Raw genomic sequence first — 21196 nt, 5'->3', positions numbered from 1 at the left:
AGGGGTCAGGCAAGCAAACGGCATCAGCCACTCCTCTTTACCGCTGCTTCGTGCTCACCTGCCCAGGTAAATGCACAGCTGCCAGCAGCAGGAGCAGCAGCCACTGCTCAGCCTCCCTCCCTCTGGTTGGCAGCTGCTCCACTGGGCAGAGTTGCTGCCTGTTAACTAACACTGGGCATCTAGTGCTCACTAGCACTAGCACTAGTGCTAACTTGCACTAGATGCCTGCTAACTAGCAGAGGACAAGGAGAAACCTGCAGCTCCCATGCAAAGGGAGGAAGGAGTGGGAGGCAGGCCCAATTCTTTCACAAGGGCCCTCCCAAGACCATGAGGCTCAGCAGCTGCCCAATCCAGATGCTGATCCTGGAAAGCATCTGCCGTCCAAGATGCGGTCCTAGGCCCTGCTTCATCGCTCCAGACAATCGCAGATTCTGGATTATGAGATGGAAGAGAGCAAGCCACTTGCCTGTCACCTCCCTGCTCCAGGAACTTGAGTAGGACTTCCAACTCCAGCTTGGGAAATTCCTGGAGATTACTGGATGGAGCCTGGGAAGGGGAGGGATCTCCGCTGGGTATAATGCCCCAGAGTCCACCCTCCAAAGCAGCCATTTTTTCCAGGGGAACTGATCTCCAGGGGATATCCAGGCCTCGCCTGGAGGATGGCAACCCTAAGCTTCAAGCCTCTGTAACTGCCCTGGCGTGTATGTGTGTCGAGTTCCACTGCTGTGTTTGTGCGGTTCCCAGATGCTTTGCAAGCTTCGATATCCTACTTCTGCCTGCAATGAGCAGCTGGCAGTGAGCTATTTTTGCACTGAAATTCTGGCAGCAAACCCCCGGACCTTCTGCATGCAAAGCAAGCGCTGTGGCCCAGAGGTATGGGCTGTCCCCAAGCCGGCTTGCATCAGAATCCTCAACGGAAAGACCAAGGCAGCACCAGCATACGTGGCTTTATTTTCCCCAGCTAATGGACCTGCCAAGAGCAGGAAATTTCCTGACTGTGCAAGATCCACCCAGTGGGGGGGAAAATCAGTAACAGCTTCAGACTCTTAAAAGTCAGGGTGGAAGTCCGTATGTGTGTGTGGCAAGGGAAAAAAGGCTCCTCCCTCCTCCAGCTTCTAAGCTCCCATTGGATTCTTCAAAGAAGAATGTTTGTTGCGGGAGGCTTCCGAAAATGCATCAAGAAATATTTCCACTCCCCCAAAGAGATAACCCTTATCCTCAAACAAGGATGCAAAAGAAGCAGATTGCACAAATCCATGGGGATAACGGGGTTCTTTATTCACAACTTTTTAGGAAGTGGGAGCTCACTGGGGGATCCGATCCCATTTGACAGAAAAACAAGAAGGGAGTTAAACAACAGCACAAACTCACACAGTTCCTAGCGGGGCATTTTTGCTCCTATACTGGGGAGCTCTTCTTCTTCTCTCTCACAGAGTCCAGCCTCTCTATTGAGCTTTTTCTGGACCTCAGCCTCTCTTTCTCCTGATTCTCTAATATTATGCCACGCAAGGCAGTGTGGTCCAGGGGCCCCTCCACTGTTGCAAAAAGAGAGAATGGAGCTCCATTAGAAATCAGGAATTGGGAAGATGTGGGTGGGCATGGCCTATGGCGTCAGATTCCCACCCCACGGCCCCCAACTCCAGGCAGTTTTACTTCCAGTTGGGCTTTTAAGGATTCCACACCTAAAGCACCACCTAAAATTAATCTTCAACTGTGCTGATAGAAAGACTTCCCCAGGTTTTTTTTTAACTTCTCTGTCCTCTGGTACACCTTAAAGCCCACTTTAACCCAGTGACATCCAATTCCATTACATTGGTTGCTCCCCTTTCCTTTTCAAGGCTTGGCACTCCAAAAGCCTCAAAGATTTCCCCCATCTTGCCCTGAGGTGTCTTTTGCTCTCCTTGACCCCCATCTTTCTTTCCCCTTTTGTTTTTTGGATTTGAACCCCTAGCCTAACTCCTGGAGAACTCAAAGGGCTTGCCTGCTCTTTTGCCACAGTGTGGTTGGCCCTAAAAACAAGCTATTGCACAACCCCGCTGTTGTTTTTCAATCTTCTATGATAGAGCCAAGCTACAAGTGATGCCTGACACAGGTTGGACACTTGTCAGCTTCCCTCAAGTTTTGATGGGAAATGCAGGCATCCTGGTCTTGCAGCTGTAATGGAGGGCCAAGCTGTGAAACCAGGATGCCTACATTTCCCATCAAAACTTGAGGGAAGCTGACAAGCGTCCAACCTGTGTCAGGCGTCACTTGTAGCTTGGCTCTGAGCCAATCAGCAATCTGAGGCTTATTTTTTAAAACATTTTCTAAGAGACAGAACTTTGCAATTTAATCCAAATTTAAGCTGCCACTTGCTTTTACCACACTATGTCAGGATTTAAGCCACGGCGGGTCTTAAATTGGCCTTATGTGGAGTCACAGGCAGAGGTTTAGTCATTTGCTTGGGCAAAAGAGGGACTTTCCTGCTGGAAGATTAAGGGCCTAGCTACACATTAAATGAGCCTCAGGGCTGCCTGCCCCCATATCCTTGCCAACCACGCATGTGCTAGGAGTTCCTTGTTGAAACTTAATGCACAGGCGCATGGGCAGCCCGATCCAGAACGGGACCACGGCCATCGGGAGAGCAGGCTTCCGTCTTTCCCCCATGCACTTTTCCTGACCTGAAGTGGCCCCAAATGGCTGCTATTAACCTCACTGGGAAAACCTGTGTGTAGTCCATCAGTATACATAATTCTCTACGGCAGCAAAGAGCTGCTCCCCAGGACAGTTTCAGGCAGGGGTCATTTCGTAGAAAAAGAACTGCAGGAACTCATTAGCATAACTCATTAACATATGCCACACACCTTGATCAGGCCAAAATGGCCAGGCTTCGCCTGCTGCCAGATGGGGGAGTGTTCCCCCACCTGGCAGTGGCCCGATCAGGGCCGTTTTGCCCACAGTCCAGGCCAAAACAGGCCCCAAATGGCCATTTTGGGCACGTTTTGGCCTGGATCAGGCCCAAAACAGCCCAGATTGGGTTGGTATCAGGCAGGGGAGGGGTCCTCCACCAGGCACCAACCCAATTCTGGCAGTTTTGGTCCTGACCCCAGCAGAAAAGGGCCCCAAAGGGCGGGAAATGGCCATTTGGGCCCCGTTTGGGCCCGGATCACAGCCGAAACAGCCGGGACCAGATCACTGCTGGGCAGGGGAGGGTCCCCCCACCTGGCACTGACCAGATCCTGGCAGTTCTGGCCCCGATCCTGGCAGAAAATAGCCCAAATGGCCGAAAGTAGCCATTTTGGGCCTTTTGGACCAGGATAGGGGCCAAAAAGGACCGAATCTGGTCAGAGTCGAGCAGGGAAACCCTCCCCTGCCCAGCACTGACCCAGTCCAGGCCCCTTTGGCCCCAATGCATGGCCAAAACAGGCCCAAAACAGCCAAAAATGGCCTTTTGGGGCCCGTTTTGGCCAGGAGTGGGGCCGAAACGGCCAGGATCGTGTCTCTGCCAGGAGTAGGAAGCGTCCCCCACCTGGCAACGACCTGATCCGGGCTGTTTCGTCCCCAATCTAAGCTGTTTTGGGCCCCAATCGAGGCTTAAACAGCCCAAAACCTTTTAAAGTGAGGTGGGCGGGGCCACCTGATTTCAAGGAACTACCGGAACGGTGTTCCGGTGCGTTCCCCCTCGAAATGAGCCCTGGTTTCAGGTTAGGAAAACAGCAATGGGCCGGGGTGGGGGGGGGTCTAACCCTCTCTCCCTGTGCACCACAGTCCCAAACCCAAACAGGCCCCACAGAGGTCTGGGAATTACGTTCTGAGCACAAAAGTCCCTGTGCAGGTCTGGTCAACAGGACAGGGGCAGGCACCTGATGAGCAAGAGACAGGAGGACTCGGTAACGGATCGGGTCTGTGACAGCCAAGGAACTCTCTTTGCAAAAGAGCCCATCCGGTGATCCTAGCCCTCGGGCTTGTTTGCTGGTTAGGGCCGCCTGGAGATTCACTCTTGCCCCTTTCTGCGGGAACCCCGGCTACTTACAAGGCTCCAAGAGGTCTGCAAATGGATCTGCAGAAACAGTCGGCGGGGCTATTTTAACGGTGTCCAGCTTTTTCAGCAAGGCTGAACCTCCCAGAAATGGGTTCAACAGCGGGACCATATCCAGCTCCCCCTCCAACTCTCTGTAGCGCAAAAAGGATTCGATCAGTAGCAGGTCGTTGCTCTTCTTCTCTACAATACCTGCGGAAAGGACCAATTGGGAAAACCTGTTATAGGTCCCCCAATGCTTTCTCTTCATCAGCTGCACGCATGAAGCTGCCTTACATAGAGTCAAGACTACTGGCCCCTCCTGCTCAGGACTGGGAGGCGCTGACACCAACCGTGCCTCCCCAGGGCCTCAGGCAGAGAAAGATCAAGATGGGTAGCTGCGTTAGTCTGTCTGTAGCAGCAGAAAAGAGCAAGCGTCCAGTAGCATCTGTAAGACTAACAACATTTGTGGTAGGGTATGAGGTTTCGTGAGCCACGGCTCACTATATCTGAATAAATAAGCTGTGACTCATGAAAGCTCATACCCTACCACAAATTTTGTTAGTCTTACAGGTGCTGCTGGACTCTTGCTCTTTTCTACTGTTACAGTCAAGATGGGTAGCTGTGTTAGTTGTCTGTAGCAGTACAAAAGAACAAGAGTCCAGTAGCACCTATAAGACTAACACATTTGTGGTAGGGTATGAGCTTCTGAAGAATTGAGCTGTGACTCACAAACGCTCATACCTTACCACAAATTTTGTTAGTCTTACAGGTGCTACTGAACTCTTTTCTGTATCTGAGGAAGTGAGCTGTGGCTCGATCTTTCTAACTAGTGAAGCCAGGGATGGAACTTAGGACCTTTGGCGTGCAGATCACAAACTCCCTCGGCGTACCAGCGCCCTGTGCCCTTTTCATCCAGTGCACAGCCCAGGCTACCTGCGCTCTGGGGCTGATCCTCAGCCTCCTGGGCTACTCACTGAAATACTGCATTAGATTCTGGTTGGTGATCTCCCCGGTCTCGCCGAGGTGCTCCTTGATCTTGGTCGCGTCACAGCCCGTTTGCTTAAACAGGAAGTCCACGGCCGATTTCAGGTGGTCGAGGACCTTGCTGTTCTCTTTCAACTTGTACTCATACATGTTGGCATCTTCAATAGTCTTCTGCAACTTGTCCTGTTGGACAGACAAGAACGGTCAAGGCAATTCAGATTCTGTCGTGTGTAGCTGGATGGGAGCCTCAGAATTGGGATTACCTGAAGACTGGAGGGCGGAGCATGGGGAGGGCGGGGTTTTGTGAGGGGAGGGGCTCTGCAGGATACAATACCAATACCTCTCCCCCAGCCTTACCTCTACTTCCTTCATGGAGCTATAAATGAGATCTTCAGCCTTCTTCTGCTGGGATTTCAGCTCGCAAATTTCATTCTGCAGAAAACAGAAGTGCACACAGCTGACGGGTCGATTCACGGACAATGGCGGAGCAGCCACAGTTCATTCATCCAGACAGCCTTTTAAGAATGTGGCCGACTTCCCTGGGTGGCCATGTGAACAAAACACGTATGTGGGAATGCTGAGGTGTTCATGTTGGATTTCATGACCATACCATAGAGACGCACACCCCAAGATGGCACACTAACCATGCACTGCACCTCCTGAGAATTCAGCGGCTCAAACCAAACAGAGAGAGCATCGGAAAGCTCATTGTTCAATGGCTGGTGAGCTACATACGAGCAGCTGTTCTGGACCAGATGCGTGGTCCATCTAGTTTCACACAGTGGCCTCCCAATTGCCCTGGAAGGACTACAAGCCAAAGCCCCTCTGTTGTTGCCCCTCAGTTAGACAGAAGGTTTCTATCTCTGAAAATAGCTATTAATAGACTTCTGTCGTGAATTTTTCTTTCCTTTTCCTTTTTAATTTCCCCCCCCTTTTTAAGCCAGTTACACCACTTCTTGCGGCAGGGAATTCCACAAGTCATCTACTCTTTGAATGAAGAGTTACTTCCTTTCACCTGCCCTGAATGTATTGTGCATCAGCTTCAATACCTGCAAGTTCCAGTATTAAAGGGGGGGAAGAAAAAAATCCCCCCAACTTCCTTAGCCTTTCTTTGTTTGGAAGGCGCTTCCCCCCCACCCACCCCCGTTTGCCTTTCTCCACTGTTGGGTCTTTAGCAAGTGTTTCCATTTCAGTCATGAAAGAGTTAAACTGTGTTACTGAATTAGTAAACTTATCTGCATGTAACCACTTAGGCCTCGAATTTGGATTCCCGCCATAGAAATGGGAGTCCCTAAGCATAATGAAGTAGAATTAGGATTCTCTATTGGGCAACCTGTTTATTGGGTGAGGCAATTAAGTGATGCTATATACTGAAGTTTTATTGCTCTTTGTCTCAGCTTGCTTTCTTACTCTCTCAGTTACTTTTCTAGCAAGGTGTAGTCAATTTAGCAATGTATTATTTTTCTCCAATGGAACCCTAATTTTTATCCTTTAGTAAAGTATACCTACAGAGCTACACTGGAGTGTATGTCTGTTCTCATTAATTCCAATGCGCAATCTCTACATTAACTCTGCTAACTTCCAACATGCACCTTTGCCAACACTATAATACGCTTTTTGAGATAAGTGACTTGCCTCCAGTTAGCTGACTACATGCTACGCCAATCCGTGCGTGTGGCCTTCTCAGTTGTGCCAGACTGACCACCTGTGGAATGCCCTCCTCTTGGGTGCTTCCCTGGCACTGAAACGGAAGGCTTTATTTTTCCAAGGCATTTTGTTGATCTGATCCATCTGTGCATGTGTATTTATTATGGGACTGGCCTTTTAAAAAAATATGTCCTCTGTATCGGTTTTAAGATGTTGTTTTGCTGCTTTCAAGGATGTTTTAATTGGTTCTGAAAAGCTGCTTGTTCTAAAGTGAGCTGATTTTATTTCTAGTTTTACTGGCCTGGCCTGGCGCTCTCAATGTTTTGAGACTCTTGTTTTAAATGGCCTAAGACTGATGGTTGTTTTTACTGCCTGATCTTTTAAATCACGGTTTTTCTGGGTTTTCAGTGTTTCCGTGACCTTTTCACTATGGTCCGTGTTTAAAAACTGTTTGTGTGAATTTTATTATCTATAAATCACCTTGGGAACCTATCATCACACGCCCTCCATTTTCGGAGATCCGCTGAGAGAGAGAACACAAACTCACGGCTTGTTTTAAATTTGAGTTTGAAACCAAACATTCAAATCCTGGTTGTTGTGGGTTTTCCGGGCTGTATTGCCGTGGTCTTGGCATTGTAGTTCCTGACGTGTCGCCAGCAGCTGTGGCCGGCATCTTCAGAGGTGTAGCACCAAAAGACAGAGATCTCTCAGTGTCACACCTCTGAAGATGCCAGCCACAGCTGCTGGCGAAACGCCAGGAACTACAATGCCAAGACCACGGCAATACAGCCCGGAAAACCCACAACAACCATCGTTCTCCGGCCGTGAAAGCCTTCGACAATACATTCAAATCCTGGTTTGTCCTGAAAAATGCTAGCTTTGTTGCTTTGATCTGGCCAGGTATCTCTGCAGCTGGGGCACCTGTGATGCCACAGCTGGAGTTCAAGCCAAGATGCCTAAATCTATGCATCAAATAAAACCACAGTTAAGAGTAACCATGGTTAAAAAATCAATATCCAGCCATGGCTTCAGGCGGACTCATCTCAGCCATAGCTCAGCAGAGCATCCTGCTTTCAGGGACGACAGGTCTGTTCCACCAACAGTGGCAATCCTGCAGTGCAAACAGCCTCTCTTATCACATGAGGGGAAACACCACCATTATCCAAACATATCCACAAGACCTCGTTCATTGTTAGCTTCATTAGGACAAGGGATACAAAAACTTACAATTAAAAAAAAACAGAGTAATATTAGTAAGCAGGACTGGCTCTGGGACAGCGAGCAAAGATGGTGGTGCCATGTGCCTTAATGCAAGTGGATCCCAGAAACTGATTACCTGACTGCCAGTTCTAGCTGTGATTGCTAACTGTACTGTATCCAGAAACCACTGCTTTGAAAACATGCATCTGACAAAGAGAGCTGTGGCTCTCAAAAGCTTATGCTACAATAAAGTTGGTTAGCCTTAAAGGTGCTACTAGACTCTTTGCCATTTTGCTTTGAAAACAATAATGCTGACACTTTCACCGATCGCATTCTCGTACTACCCTTCTATGTACCAAATGTGCCAAGGTGACAGGATATGAGGTCATCAAGACATCACCTGTTTGGCGATGCAACTGTGACTTCCATGCATTTGTTGCAAGACTGTCTCTGACTCCTCAATGGAGTCCAGAGTTCTAGGGTGGACTCTGTGTGCTCGTGGAGGAGCAGGATTCCTGCCAAGAACATTTTCCAAGCGGAATTCAAATGGCTCAGCTCATCCCGGCCTAAATAACAGCTGTTATAACTGGGCATTTCTAAACATCCACTGTCTTGCAATCTCTCTGCTGGCTGCATGGTGGCAGCAATAAGGCACGTTTGTCTATTAAAATGGCTTAGGATTATTACTCTCTTTTAAATTGTCGCTGGTATTACATGGAGAACTCAGCCGGCTTGCAGAAGGTTCTCCAACCAGAGGCCCAGTGTGGGTGACAGAACAGCAGGTGCAGGGACGGGGAAGCAGGTGCCGACCTGGATGTCCTCGATCTTCTTCTGCAGCCTCTCCATGTCGTTGTTGAGCTCTGTGACGTAGCTGAAGTAGGCAAAGTTCTTCTCCTCCTTCTCGATGAAGTCATCCACCAGCTGGTCAACGTCGCCGTTCTCGGTCAGTTTCAGCAAGCGCATGTAGGCCACTTCGTAGCTCTCGAAGCTCTCGCCTTTGGTCTTGGCCCGCTTCCGGGCCTTGATAGCTGTAAGAAATGCAAGGTGTGTCACAGAGTCCAGGCGCAGGAGGCTGCTAGAATCAAAAGATTAGGGGGGCTTTTTTTTAAAAAAAAACACACCTTCACCAACTGCATTTTTAAAAATGCATATAAAAACATTAGACCCGCTATGACTCCTTTCACACATGCACATTTGTGTAGGGCCCATGCACACGTGTATGAACTTTGCTTCGTTCCTCGTAACTCGATGACTTAACACTTGAAGCAGGTTTACACATACAACTGTTTGCTTGCTACAACTTTAAGTGAAAGCTCAGTTATCTCCCACTTTTCTCCTCAATGGGGGCCCAAAGCAGCTTACAGCCTTCTCCTCCCCACCTACGTCTTATCCTCACAATGACAACCCTGCAAGGTAGCAAAATAGTAAAAAGTCCAGTAGCACCTTTAAGACAAACCAACTTTATTGTGGCATAAGCTTTTGAGAACCACAGCTCTCTTCGTCAGATGCATTGTCAGCTTTCGAGAACCACAGCTCTCTTCGTCAGATGCATCTGTAGCATAAGCTTTCGAGAACCATAGCTCTGTTCGTCAGATGCATCTGTAGCATAAGTTTTCATAGCTCTCTTCGCCAGATGCATCTGTAGCATAAGCTTTCGAGAACCACAGCTTTCTTCGTCAGATGCATCTGATGATGCATCAGATGAAGAGAGCTGTGGTTCTCGAAAGCTTATGCTACAATGAAGTTGGTTAGTCTTAAAGGTACTACTGGACTCTTTACTATTTTGTGACTACAGACTAACACGGCCAACTCCTCTGGACCTGTGAGGTAGGTTAGGCTGAGGATGTGTGATGGGTCCAAGGTAACCCAGTGAGCTTCCATGGCAGACTGCGAATTCAAATGTGGGTCTCCCAGATGAAATACTCTAAGTTGTCCTGAAGGGTAGTATATAAATCAAATGATGTTGTTGTTGGCGGTGGTGGTGACCTTGGGTCAGTCACAGCTTCTTGGAGCTCTCTCAGCCCCACCCACCTCACAGGCTGATTGTTGTGAGGATAATAATAACACGCTTTGTAAACTGCTCTGAGTGTGGCATTAAGTTGTCCTGCAGAGCAGTATATAAATCAAATGTTATTATTACGATGAATGTCTGAACATGAAAAGTGTCCACTGAGGTGCCAAAGTTCTGACGTATAACATTGCTTGATACTCTTATCTATTGCACTTTTATCCCGCTCTACTTCTGAAGAACTCAGGGCAGCATAAGTGGCTCTCCTCTCCTCCCTTTTATCCTTATAACAGCCTTGTGAAGCAGGTTAGACTGACCAGACGGCGATTGGCTTAAAGGCAATGAGCTTCATTGGCTGAGTAAGGATCTGAACCAGGGCCTCATTAGACACAACAAACTGCAGTTGCAGTCCTCAGGTGGCAAATGTGCCTATGACCGCTGGGTTGTGGTGATCTGCATGTGCAAAGAAGACCAACGCAGATGAGAGAGCCCCCCCCGCCCCCCCCCCGGTACCTTCTTCCTTCTTGGCCTGCTCCTCAAATTCCGAACGGTCCACCAATTTGATAAACATAAACGCCTTCAGCTTAGTCTCGTGGTTGTAGACGCGTTCCAGCTCCCGGTACTCTATATTGAACTGCGCAATGTCTTTGCAGCGCCTTTCCTTCATGGCTGAAATCCTTGCGAGGGCTTCGACCCTAAACGTGGGCAAGATGTTACAGGCTTAGAAAGCTCTTGCATTAGCAAGGAAGGCAAGAGGCCCGCCTCCTCTTGCACCCACGGCCCCCCATGCCACTTCAGTGTGCCTGCATACATCAACAGCATTCGTTTGGGCCAAAAGTTGAGCGCAAGCCACTGTTTAAGGTGCAGGCCGGAGTCACTCGCCAAACCAATGTAATTTGGGCCCTAGGTGGTCTACCAGCCATGTGGTAAAAATAAACACTGTTCAATTTCACCAAAAAGAAAAGAGACAGGCTGCACTCTTCCCCTGACACACAGGTTAGGTTAAACAGTGACGGTAGTCCTCTGTGCAAGCACCACGTCATTACAGACCCATGGAAGGATGTCACATCATGATGTTTTCTTGGCAGGCTTTTTGTTATGGGGTGGTTTGCCATTGCCTTCCCCAGTCATCTACACTTTACCCCCAGGAAACTGGGCACTCATTTTACCGACCTCGGAAGGATGGAAGGCTGAGTCATCCTTGAGCTGGCTACTTGAACCCGGCTTCCACCAGGATCAAACTCAGGTCATGAGCAGAGCTTGGGCTGCAGTACTGCAGCTTACCACTCTGTGCTACAGGGCTCTAGGTTAATCAGGTTGGGTTAATCAGTTACAAATCTTTTAATCAGCTATAAAGGTCCACCATGCTTAACTGAACAATGATTTTTTTGAACAAAGGAAAACGATTCTTTTTAAATGTTTTGTTAAATGTGCTCCACTTCCCTGAGCCGTGAGAAGATCTAGGGGCTGGTGCTTTACCTGGGTTAATTCCCTTTGAAGGAAAACAGTAAAGAGTCCAGTAGCACCTTTGAGACTAACCAACTTATTTGTAACATAAGCTTTTGAGAACCACAGCATCTGACGATGCATCTGACAAAAAGAGCTGTGGTTCTCAAAAGCTGACGATGCATCTGACAAAGAGAGCTGTGGTTCTCGAAAGCTTATGCTACAAATAAGTTGGTTAGTCTTAAAGGTGCTACTGGACTCTTTACTGTTTTGCAACTACAGACTAACACGGCTAACTCCTCTGGATCTTTGGAGGAAAGGTCACCAGAGACAGCAATTCTAGATCATTTGCTGTATTTATAAACACACAAAATACACCACTTTTGGAGGGACAGAGGAATTCCTACGTGGCAGTAGATCCACCACCCAGCATCAGATCCCTGAGAGTTGGGAATCCCACACCCTCACGCCCTGCTTGCCTGCTTGTGCCTTGGTCTGTTCCAAAATCGAACCAGCCCTTTCTTGTCTTCGCCTGAAAAGGTGTGTGTTAATCTCTTCCAGCCCTGATAGGTGCTTAGCCGGAGCCATTTCCTAATACTTAACACCCACTTAGATCAACAGTCATTAAGAAACACTGCTCTGTCTTTCATCATGGGCTCTGGCTCCCCCCAGGCATGCTACTTTAGGCAAAGCCCCTAGGATAATCTCAGAACCCCAGCCAGTGGGCTGTACCACTTCACAAAAATGGGGTGCCATTTTTAAAACACTCCCCTATGCAGATCATGCCATACCGTTTTTACAAAAACAAGTTAGCATTGCAAAGAGAAAGGGTGTAGCCCAGTGCACATCTTGCTGAGCTAGTTTTATAGATGAAAGGAGGAGTTTTTTGCTTTATCCAAAGCAATCATGGGGAAATGTGATCTTCCACCCATTCTACCCTGTCAGGACTATACCATCTTATTTGGCTGTCCAATAATACTTGGTCCCGGATGGAATGAGCAGGTACAGTGTTGCAATGATGGAATGGGCTTAGCTACTTCAGACATTCTCGAACATCCCTACATTAAAAATCTCCCTGCCAATAGAGAATTAGCTCAGCAGGCAAAAGACTGAGTTAGAACCTTCCACCCCAACATGCTACTTTTCTGTTTGCAAGGGCTTTCTTTTATTTAACGCAGGGAAGGCTGCCCAGCGGACCCTTCACCTGCAATGTCAACGGGCATTCCTTTCAACCTCTCTGGGGCTTCATGCAGCCATTTGGAACTGGTAGGGCCACCTTCTGTCTTGGCGCAGGCTGCAAAAATCTCCTTTCGCCACAAATACCTTTGCTCACAGGCTATGGTGGACTGTTCAATAGACACGTCCATCATCTTCTTCTGCTGCTCCAGTTTCTTGTGGAGCCTGGAGTAGATGCCGTCAAAAACAGACTTCTGGCACAGCAGGTTCGAGATCTCTTCACGGAGCTTGGCGTTGGTGGTCAGGATGTTGTCAAAATAAACCGTTACCTGGACAGACCGAGGACCAAACGGTACATCAGCGTCATGTCAGGGAACGCACAGCAGGAAGCGGGAATAGTGAGTCAGGGTCAAACCACACAAGACAAAATACACTTGAATTACACTCAAATACGTTCGAATTACAAAATACACTCGAACTGCCCGCGTAATTCGAGTGTATTTTGTCTTGTGTGGTGAGACCCTCAGACCGCTGGTCCCTCCAAGTCTAGCAGTGGCTCTTCCGGCAGAGAGACACAGACCGAGAGATCTTTCCTAAAACCTGCTGGCTGCAGGGCCTAACTATACGGCACGATTTCCTCACCTCCTCTCTGGGTCCTAGTGATCAAATGTGCACATTTCCATGTTCAGAAATCAACTCCCAGGTCTGTAAGGGGACCAGTCTGGATCAGGGCCACAGCATAAGAAAAGCAGCTTATGCTTCTCCCCTGCATAATTTTCCCGACCTGAAACAGCTGTGGGGTGTGTGTGTCTCTATTTATTTAGGGAAACTTAGAGGATGAAGATGAGCTTTCTGAGCATGGCAAACAGCATGACCTCGTCATCCCCCCTAGCTGTTTCAAGTCAGGAAAACAGCTGGAGGAATGATTCGGTCCCCTCTCCCCACATGCTGTGGTCCCAATCTGAAGGCCCACTCTGCCTGGAAATTGAGCCTGGAACTGGAGGAGGAAATGAGGCAAATCGAGCATGTACTTAAGAGTCGCTCTACACTTTACTAAGTACCTAGGGACGCTCAAGTTGAACCTCATTTCACGTGTGTCCCCCCCCCCTCCAACTTTCCATGCCCTCGCTCGCACAGTCACACTTCAGTTTGCTCCACGTGAATTCTTTTATGCATTTGATGTCAACTGCTAAAGGTATCCGAGTTTCCCCCACATCCATTCATTGAAATGTCTATCTTGACACTTTCTCACACCTTAAAGAAACGCAAACAGGCAATTCAAAGGAGCCTACAGTACTTGTTCTTGCAGCAAAAACAGTGGAATTAGTGCTTTGCCCTTCGGAATCACTTGCAGATGCAATCACACAAAGGGAGCTCCTGTGAAATCAGCATTCGCGTGCATTAAGAACAGCCTGCACGTGAATTGAGGACTACACATACAATCCTGCACTTGAGCGTCCCTGGGTACTTAGTAACGTGTAGAGAGACTCTTAGGACCTGAGACTCTGGAGGTACCAGAGACTGAACCAGAGCCTTCTCTTTGCCAAAGGGGGGCTCCGTGGGTAAACGTACAAAGCTGCCTTCTACTGTCAGACTACTGGTGCCTCTAGCTCAGCAGTGGCTGGCAGAGGTCTCTTGGGGTCAGCAGAAGTGGTCTTTCCTAAGATCTCTCAACTGGAGACGCAAAGGCCTGCCACAAGGGCCAACTTCATCTGTTCATGCTGGTTTACAGCTCGGCTCTCCATTACAGCTGCAAGACCAGGATACCTACATTTCCCATCAAAACTTGAGGGAAGCTGACAAGTGTCCAACCAGTGTCAGGCGTCACTTGTAGCTTGGCTCTGAGGTGCCAGGGCTTGTCCAGGGACCTTCCACAGGCAAATCAGCTTTTCCACCCAAGAGATCTGTCCCCTGGCTCTCCAAGAGCTGGATGCTTTCCACAGGCATCCTGCTTGCCTACTCAGAACCAGAATACTGGGCCTAGACAGCCATTTAAGCAGCTCTCTGAGGCACACGGACTTAGGAGTAAGATCCACTGAGCTCAGTCGCTTGCTTGTAAGTAACCATGCTTAGCAGCAGGCAAAAAGAGGGACATACTTAATGCCTTACCTTCTTGTTTAGGCTGGAGGAACTGGGAAGTGGGGCAGGAGACAGGGTTTGGGATGATTCTGTTTCAGCAGCTTTAACTGGGTTTTTAAATTTGTTTTTAACAGGTCGTTGTTTTTAATTGCCACCTCCAAAAGGGGCCAGACAGTGGCTCACAGGAGAGGGGGAAGGTGCAAAGCGGAGCTCAGGCTTGCGAAGTAGAGAGAGACTTACGTGACTGAGGCGGTTCTCCAGGAGGTGTATCTGCCTCTGCAGCCACTTCCCATCAAACTCCTGCCTCAGCTTAATTATAACCACTTTTTGCTTGGCGATCTTTTTTTCCATCTCGGCTATCTTTACGGAAGAAGGAAGGAAGGAATATGTATCAACATCCATGTTGTCAGAGTGGGAGGTTCATCGATTCTTCAAAGGGCGAGAAGGTGAAGGATGAATTCCCAGGCCCCAATCCTACAAGTTGTAGCAAAAACCTTTGACGTGAGGCGCCTAAAACAAGCTGCCAAACATTCAAGTTGTTGCGTCCGCTACAGACAGAAGGCACGGACAAATTCATGGCCATTCTACAGTGCATAGCTCCCACTGAAAGCACTGTCCCTTTAAATCCCTGGACTCCTCCCACAAGGGGAGGGGCTCTAGCAATCTTTCATGAAGGCTTTGGGCTATAAAAGGTCCAACCGGTTTCGGACCTGAGTTGCTCTTGTGCTAGAACATTCTAGCACTGCAATTATGATAGAAATGAGTAAAATTAACAAGCAACTGCTTTGGCTGAAAAGGAAAAAAGCAGTAATTAAAGCACCTACCCAGAGGAAAAAATGGTAATTAAGAACCAGGGCTTTTTTTCTGGGAAAAGAGGTGGTGGAACTCAGTGGGTTGCCCTCGGCGAAAATGGTCACATGGCTGGTGGCCCCGCCCCCTGATCTCCAGACAGAGGGGAGTTCAGATTGCCCTCGCAGAGGGCAATCTCAACTCCCCTTCGTCTGGAGATCAGGGGGCGGGGCCACCAGCCATGTGACCATTTTCAAGAGGTTCCGGAACTCCGTTCCCCCGCGTTCCCCCTGAAAAAAAGCCCTGTTAAGAACCAATTCAAGAATGTCTGAGCTAATGACAATCAACAGTTCAGTTCAACGTTTATTTCGATACATGATCAACTCTGGAGAGTCAACAACAAGAAGAAGAAATAAAGAAAAATAAAATAGAAATAGAAACAGGGAAAGCATAGACAGTGCAACAAGCACAAAACAGGGAATGCGTATTATAGGGGAGATGGAGAGACAATACCTTCCTCTAGCAAAGGAGTAAACTTATTGAGGCTCTATCAGCCATTTGCATATCCCACACGCCGGAAGGCAAAATTTAGCATCTTTATTAGTTATCTCCTGGGAAGAGTCTGCAAGGAGGAGGGAGGCGTAATGGTGTTCAGATCTTCCTCGTAAAGTTGACAAGATTGGAGCTATATTGGATGTTGTTACACAATGTGCACTGCAGCAGAACATGTTCAATAGACCGTATTTTCCCTGTATGGCATGGGCAGAGCCATTGAGGGAGTGAGACACAATGGGATCTGCCTTTCAGGAAGGCAGAAGGGAGAACGTTGAAGCATGCAAGGGTAGAGATTCTCCTGTATTCGGAGATTTCAAGGGATCTAAGAGAATCTGCTGGTTGAAAACATTTAGCGTACTGCAGGATAATTGGATATTTCTGTATCTGTGCTCTATCTGACCACTGAGCCACCATGATCCCAGAGCCACTGTTTAATTGGTTCTTTTGCTTTATGGTACCCAAGATGCAGTAAGACTTGGGGGGAGAGGCCATGCTCCTGGAGTTTTCCTTCAATTGCTCTTTGCCCAGTTGAGCGGTGACTATCGGCAAGGATAAGGGGCACCAGACCCATCAGATTAAAGATGAGTTTTAACCAATGGGAGGATGCATGTAGCCACATATGAGTCTCTAAGGGGATCAACTCAGAGTCTCTCTACACAAGACCACTTACATGAGGACACTCAAGTGTAGGGAGATGCAATGTTAGCCAGGAAGTGTCTAGAGCAGCAGAGATGGTTCCTCAGAGGGTTTGTTTATTTCATCTTCGCCTTCCAAAAAGGAGGTGAAATTAACAGAGCCTTCAGGAGGTGAAGATGAAATTAACAAACTCTCTGAGGAGCGATCTCTGCCGGCTCTGTCTTTTAAAACTATGCTTCTTGGTTAACATTGCGACTCCCTGCCCTTGAGGGTCTTCCTGTAAGAGGTCTCCTGTACAGAGACTGTCTCTAGAATGACAATGAACAGGAAGTAACTATTTAAGCAAGGGAGAGGAATTTGTTGTAAAATAAAGGAACAAAATTTAAAGGGCCAGTAGCCTTGAGAAACCTTCCCATTACAGGGCAGTGTTGCAAATGCATTTCAAGTTTTTAAAAAGCCACAAATCAGATCTGAAAAAAGATGCAAGAAAAACAGCAAAAACACTGGAATGCGGCAGGCTGGCCTCCGTATCTGTCTCCTTCTTACAAACTGAGTGAACAACTGATGTCTGCTTCAGACGGAACATCTAACAAAGAAGCAACTTCTTTACTAGTTGCTTCTTCACTAGCTACTCAGCTACTCAGATCCCACCATACCCTACTCTGACCAGTTCTCTATGATTTGCTTCCACCTGCTATATTGTTTGCATTCTATGGTAGGATGGGATCCCGTTTATTTTTGCTGCAACAGACTAACACAACTCTGGAATGATGGTAGAATTAAGCTTCTTCAAACCTTGCCTAGCCGTAGAAAAGAATAAACTGCACAACTTGTACACATTCACAAAGGACCCAAGAGCTGCAGATACACACAAGCAACCCAACAATCCCTGAACTACGTAAAGGTTCTGCACCCACCCACCCACCCCTGGTCTAAATGGGAAGGACTTTGGCTAAAGGCTGTTGCAAGTCCCTCCCTTCAAATATTGCCACGTGAATTGCACAAAGGATAAAGTGACTTCTACCCCCAAAAGCAGCGCCCAGAAAACTGTGGTGCACTCATGGAGAGGGGAGGGAGAGAAGGAATGCTGCGATTAGTATATTTGCAGTGCGGCTGTCACCCTTTGCACTTCTCTGGCGAATGTCTCACACCCTCTACCTTGTCATCCAGTTCAGCAATTAAGGCTTTGGTGGCTCTAATGAGAGCATCGTAATCGTCTTTGCTCTGCAGAAGAAACTTTAGCTCCATGCAGTTGTGGTCATCCATGAAAACATTCCGGGGTGACTTGCAGAGACCCAAGAGTAAGTTTATCTCCTCATTTTCTTGTTTCAGGCCACTGATTTGTTTTCTGCAGAGGAGGAGAGGAGGAAACTGTACGCCTATTCATCAAAACACTTGCAAGTCCATCTGAACACTTAAACTTGTATGTCAGGGGGATGGTAATTGCAAAATAGTAAAGAGTCCAGTAGCACCTTTGAGACTAACCAACTTTATTGTAGCATAAGCTCTCTTCGTCAGATGCATCGCCAGCTTTCGAGAACCACAGCTCTCTTTGTCAGATGCATCTGACAATGCATCTGACAAAAGAGAGCCGTGGCTCTCGAAAACTTATGCTACAATAAAGTTGGTTAGTCTTAAAGGTGCTACTGGTCTCTACGATCTTTCAGGGTCACTGTAGAAAGATTACTTTGAAAATGCACATCAAGTACTTTGAACAGAAAAAGCATTCTGTAAAAGCAACCCAGAGTTTGAATGAGTGTGGAATCAGGCACTCCAGTCCCTCCTTTCCCATACTCTCCAGAGAGTTGTGTTATTTAGAGAGAAGGGATCTTACCATTTAGGGGGAATGTAATTATAATCTAAGCTTATATAATGTTTAAGGGGATTTTACATTGAATATATGGGATAATGAGAAGGGGTAAACAGGTATCTCGATGAGGTATACTATACATGATATATGACATAAAACAACGGGTTAGTAGATCAGACTCTATATATAATATGATATGTGGCTGTGTTGTGTGGTGATGTGTGCTGTGCTACATTGGTGGCATAGCATACAACATATATATAATATATTACTGTGATATATACTATATTGATAGTGTATTTGATGGAGTATACGTTGAAAAGAAAAGAAATAGAATAAGTTTAAAGTAAGAGATAGGGTGATCTTTGTTATATATTGTATTATATTAGTATGTTATATTGAGTTGAGATATACTATATTGATAGTAGGTTTGATAGAGGTTATGTAAAAATAAGAATGTGCTTAGAATAAGAGATATTGAATTAGAGTTGGTAGGGAAATATAAATGAAATAGATTTAAGTAATAAGAAGGGTTAGGGGTTGGAAAGCTGTTGGAAGTCAATAGGGAGGGGGGAGGAAAAGGGTGGGGGTTAGAGCAGGGGGCAAAATGGGATTATTTGTGTCAAATTTGCACAATTTTCATTGTTTTACCACTCACTAATAAAAAATTTTATTAAAAAAAAACAGAGAGTTATATTATTTCAGCAGATTTTATTTAAAAGTCCATCTGTCCCTCCATAGACCTGGTGCAGGTTTGCAAACAGTGACTCATCCAGTCACCTGCAGGCAACCAACTGGGGAAACGCTGGTAAGCCTGGAAGAGGGGTGGGCCTCTGCCCCCCTCCAACATTTAAAGTAATGTATGTACCTTTCTGTACCACGAAGACAAGCTGCCTAGAGCAAGCACGGCCACTAGCTCCCCATCCGCTTCACACCACCCATCATGTAAGGATCTGTTCATCCCTTTACATGGGAACAAGTAAAGGGAAGAACACGTTTTCCGATTCCAATGTATTTGTTTGGCTTAGCAGTTCCTAAATACTGACAAGCAATTATGCTTGCAAGACTGAATGCACTACCTTCTGCAGTCTCTGAAGGCCGCATTTTGGGTATACTTTTCTCAAATAGATATGGCGGCTCTGGTCTGGGTGTTATCAAATCTGTAACCCATATTTTATTTGAATGTCCCTGGGACAGCAAGGCGAGACAAAAAAGGATCAAACCCCTGACATTACACTGGACAGAGTTTACACCAGATATTTTAGTCCTTAAATTGCTAACAAATTCAAGACTGGAAAATTTATTCATTTTAGCCAGAATTTTAGTAGCCTTTTTGTAGCTTATGGACTGGCTTTCTCTGGCCTGAATTCTTCCTTCCTTGCTCATATTCTTAGTTACTACTTCAGACTTATAGGTCGAAGAAGAAGAAGAAGAAGAAGAAGAAAGAAAGAAAGAAAGAAAGAAAGAAAGAAAGAAAGAAAGAAAGAAAGAAAGAAAGAAAGAAAGAAAGAAAGAAAAAGAGTCCAGTAGCACCTTTAACACTAACCATCTTTATTGTAGCATAAGCTTTCGAGAGCCACAGCTTTCTTCATCAGATGCATCTCTTCGTCTGACGAAGAGAGCTGTGGCTCTCAAAAGCTTATGCTACAATAAAGTTGATTAGTCTTAAAGGTGCTACTGGACACACACACCCCTCCCTCACCCAGCAGACCTGTCACAAAGTACCAAAATGGTGTATGCGCAGACAAGCAGACTAGTAACTATTTTCCTGGGCTAGAAACTGATTTGCAAGGCTGACACAAGAAAAAGGAAGTTCTTCTTCACCCACCCATGACATCTGCTTATAGAACTGACTGCCACATGCTGTATGGTGACAGTTTAGATCTAAAAATAAGGACTAGACAAGTTCATAAAGAAAAGTCATTCAAGGGCTATTAGATCTTGTTTTTAAAAGTCACAAATCTGATTTATAAAAAGGATGGGACGACACCAGGAAAAGAAGTGGAATGCGACTTGAATGCAGAATGGAACCTCCATATACAGAGACAGTATCCTTGGAATACCAGGTGCTTGGACCATACTTTGTTTGGTTGTTGTGGATTTTCCAGGCTGTATAGCCATGGTCTTGGCTGCTGGCGAAACGTCAGGAACTACAACGCCAAGACCCCGGCTATACAGCCCGGAGAATCCACAACAGCCATCGTTCTCCGGCCGTGACAGCCTTCGACAACATACTTTGTTTGTTTGCAAGCACCAAAAGAGGCGCCTGGCTGGCCACAGGCTGGACGAGAGGATTCTAGCCTGATTGATTCAGCAAGGCCATTTGCACAGGGCAGCCCCCCTTAAAAGCCCACCCCACTTACTCTTGCTTGAAGAGGTGCTGTTGGGTCTTGACCCCAAAAGACTTCCGGCCTTCCACCATGATCCGAAACTGTTGCTGAAGCTTCCTCAGCTCCATCTCGGCCATCATCTCTTTCTCCTTCTCGGTATACTCTGAGATCTCACTCCTGGAGTGGGATCCTCTGTTGCGCTATGGATTGGGGGGGAAAAATCATTCGACTTCGGAACACCCAAAGGCTGTTCTGGGGGATTTCTATGTAACTTCTGCTAACAAAGTACACAAGGACACGGCAGGGTGTGTGTGTGTACCATATTGTTGGGAACAGGGCCCCTTTTTTAGGGAGTACCTGCTGCAGCTCCTCATTATACAGTACCAGTGCCTTCAGGACTTGGGCTGAGAGGGAAGAACATCAAGAGTACCAGCATGACTTTTTTGGGGGGGGGAGCTCGAGTTGGGACCATAGAGGCTGAATAGTCTCTTCTCTTCCAGCTACAGCTAAAAATGTGGCTACTGTTTGCCTCTCTT

General features: G+C 47.1%; 1 protein-coding gene across 1 annotated transcript; it reads right to left on the bottom strand.

Annotated features, from left to right (window-relative positions):
* Positions 1-1309: 1309 nt before the first annotated feature.
* On the bottom strand, positions 1310-20767 carry CCDC63 (coiled-coil domain containing 63). The gene is made up of 10 exons (XM_054996872.1): positions 20694-20767; positions 17679-17868; positions 14781-14900; positions 12609-12790; positions 10353-10534; positions 8642-8859; positions 5342-5416; positions 4975-5167; positions 4013-4210; positions 1310-1535 (listed from the first exon to the last, which is right to left on the bottom strand). The coding sequence occupies exons 1-10, from the start codon at positions 20750-20752 to the stop codon at positions 1399-1401; spliced, it is 1554 nt and encodes a 517-aa protein (XP_054852847.1). The 5' UTR covers positions 20753-20767; the 3' UTR covers positions 1310-1398.
* Positions 20768-21196: the final 429 nt, after the last annotated feature.

The sequence above is a fragment of the Eublepharis macularius genome, chromosome 13, assembly GCF_028583425.1.
Source record: "Eublepharis macularius isolate TG4126 chromosome 13, MPM_Emac_v1.0, whole genome shotgun sequence".
NCBI classification, from domain to species: Eukaryota; Metazoa; Chordata; class Lepidosauria; order Squamata; family Eublepharidae; genus Eublepharis; species Eublepharis macularius.
The sequence above is the reverse complement of the archived record's forward strand: the minus strand, read 5'-3'. Positions and strand labels throughout refer to the sequence as shown.

Bases quoted from the DNA above. Each gene is read 5' to 3' on its own strand.
- CCDC63 (XM_054996872.1), bottom strand. From the start codon at position 20,752: ATGGTGGAAGGCCGGAAGTCTTTTGGGGTCAAGACCCAACAGCACCTC. The intron at 12,791-14,780 runs GTAAGTCTCTCT...CGGTCTGTCCAG, and splicing joins TGGAGAACCGCCTCAGTCAC to GTAACGGTTTATTTTGACAA. The intron at 4,211-4,974 runs GTGAGTAGCCCA...TCCTTTCCGCAG, and splicing joins GAATCTAATGCAGTATTTCA to GTATTGTAGAGAAGAAGAGC.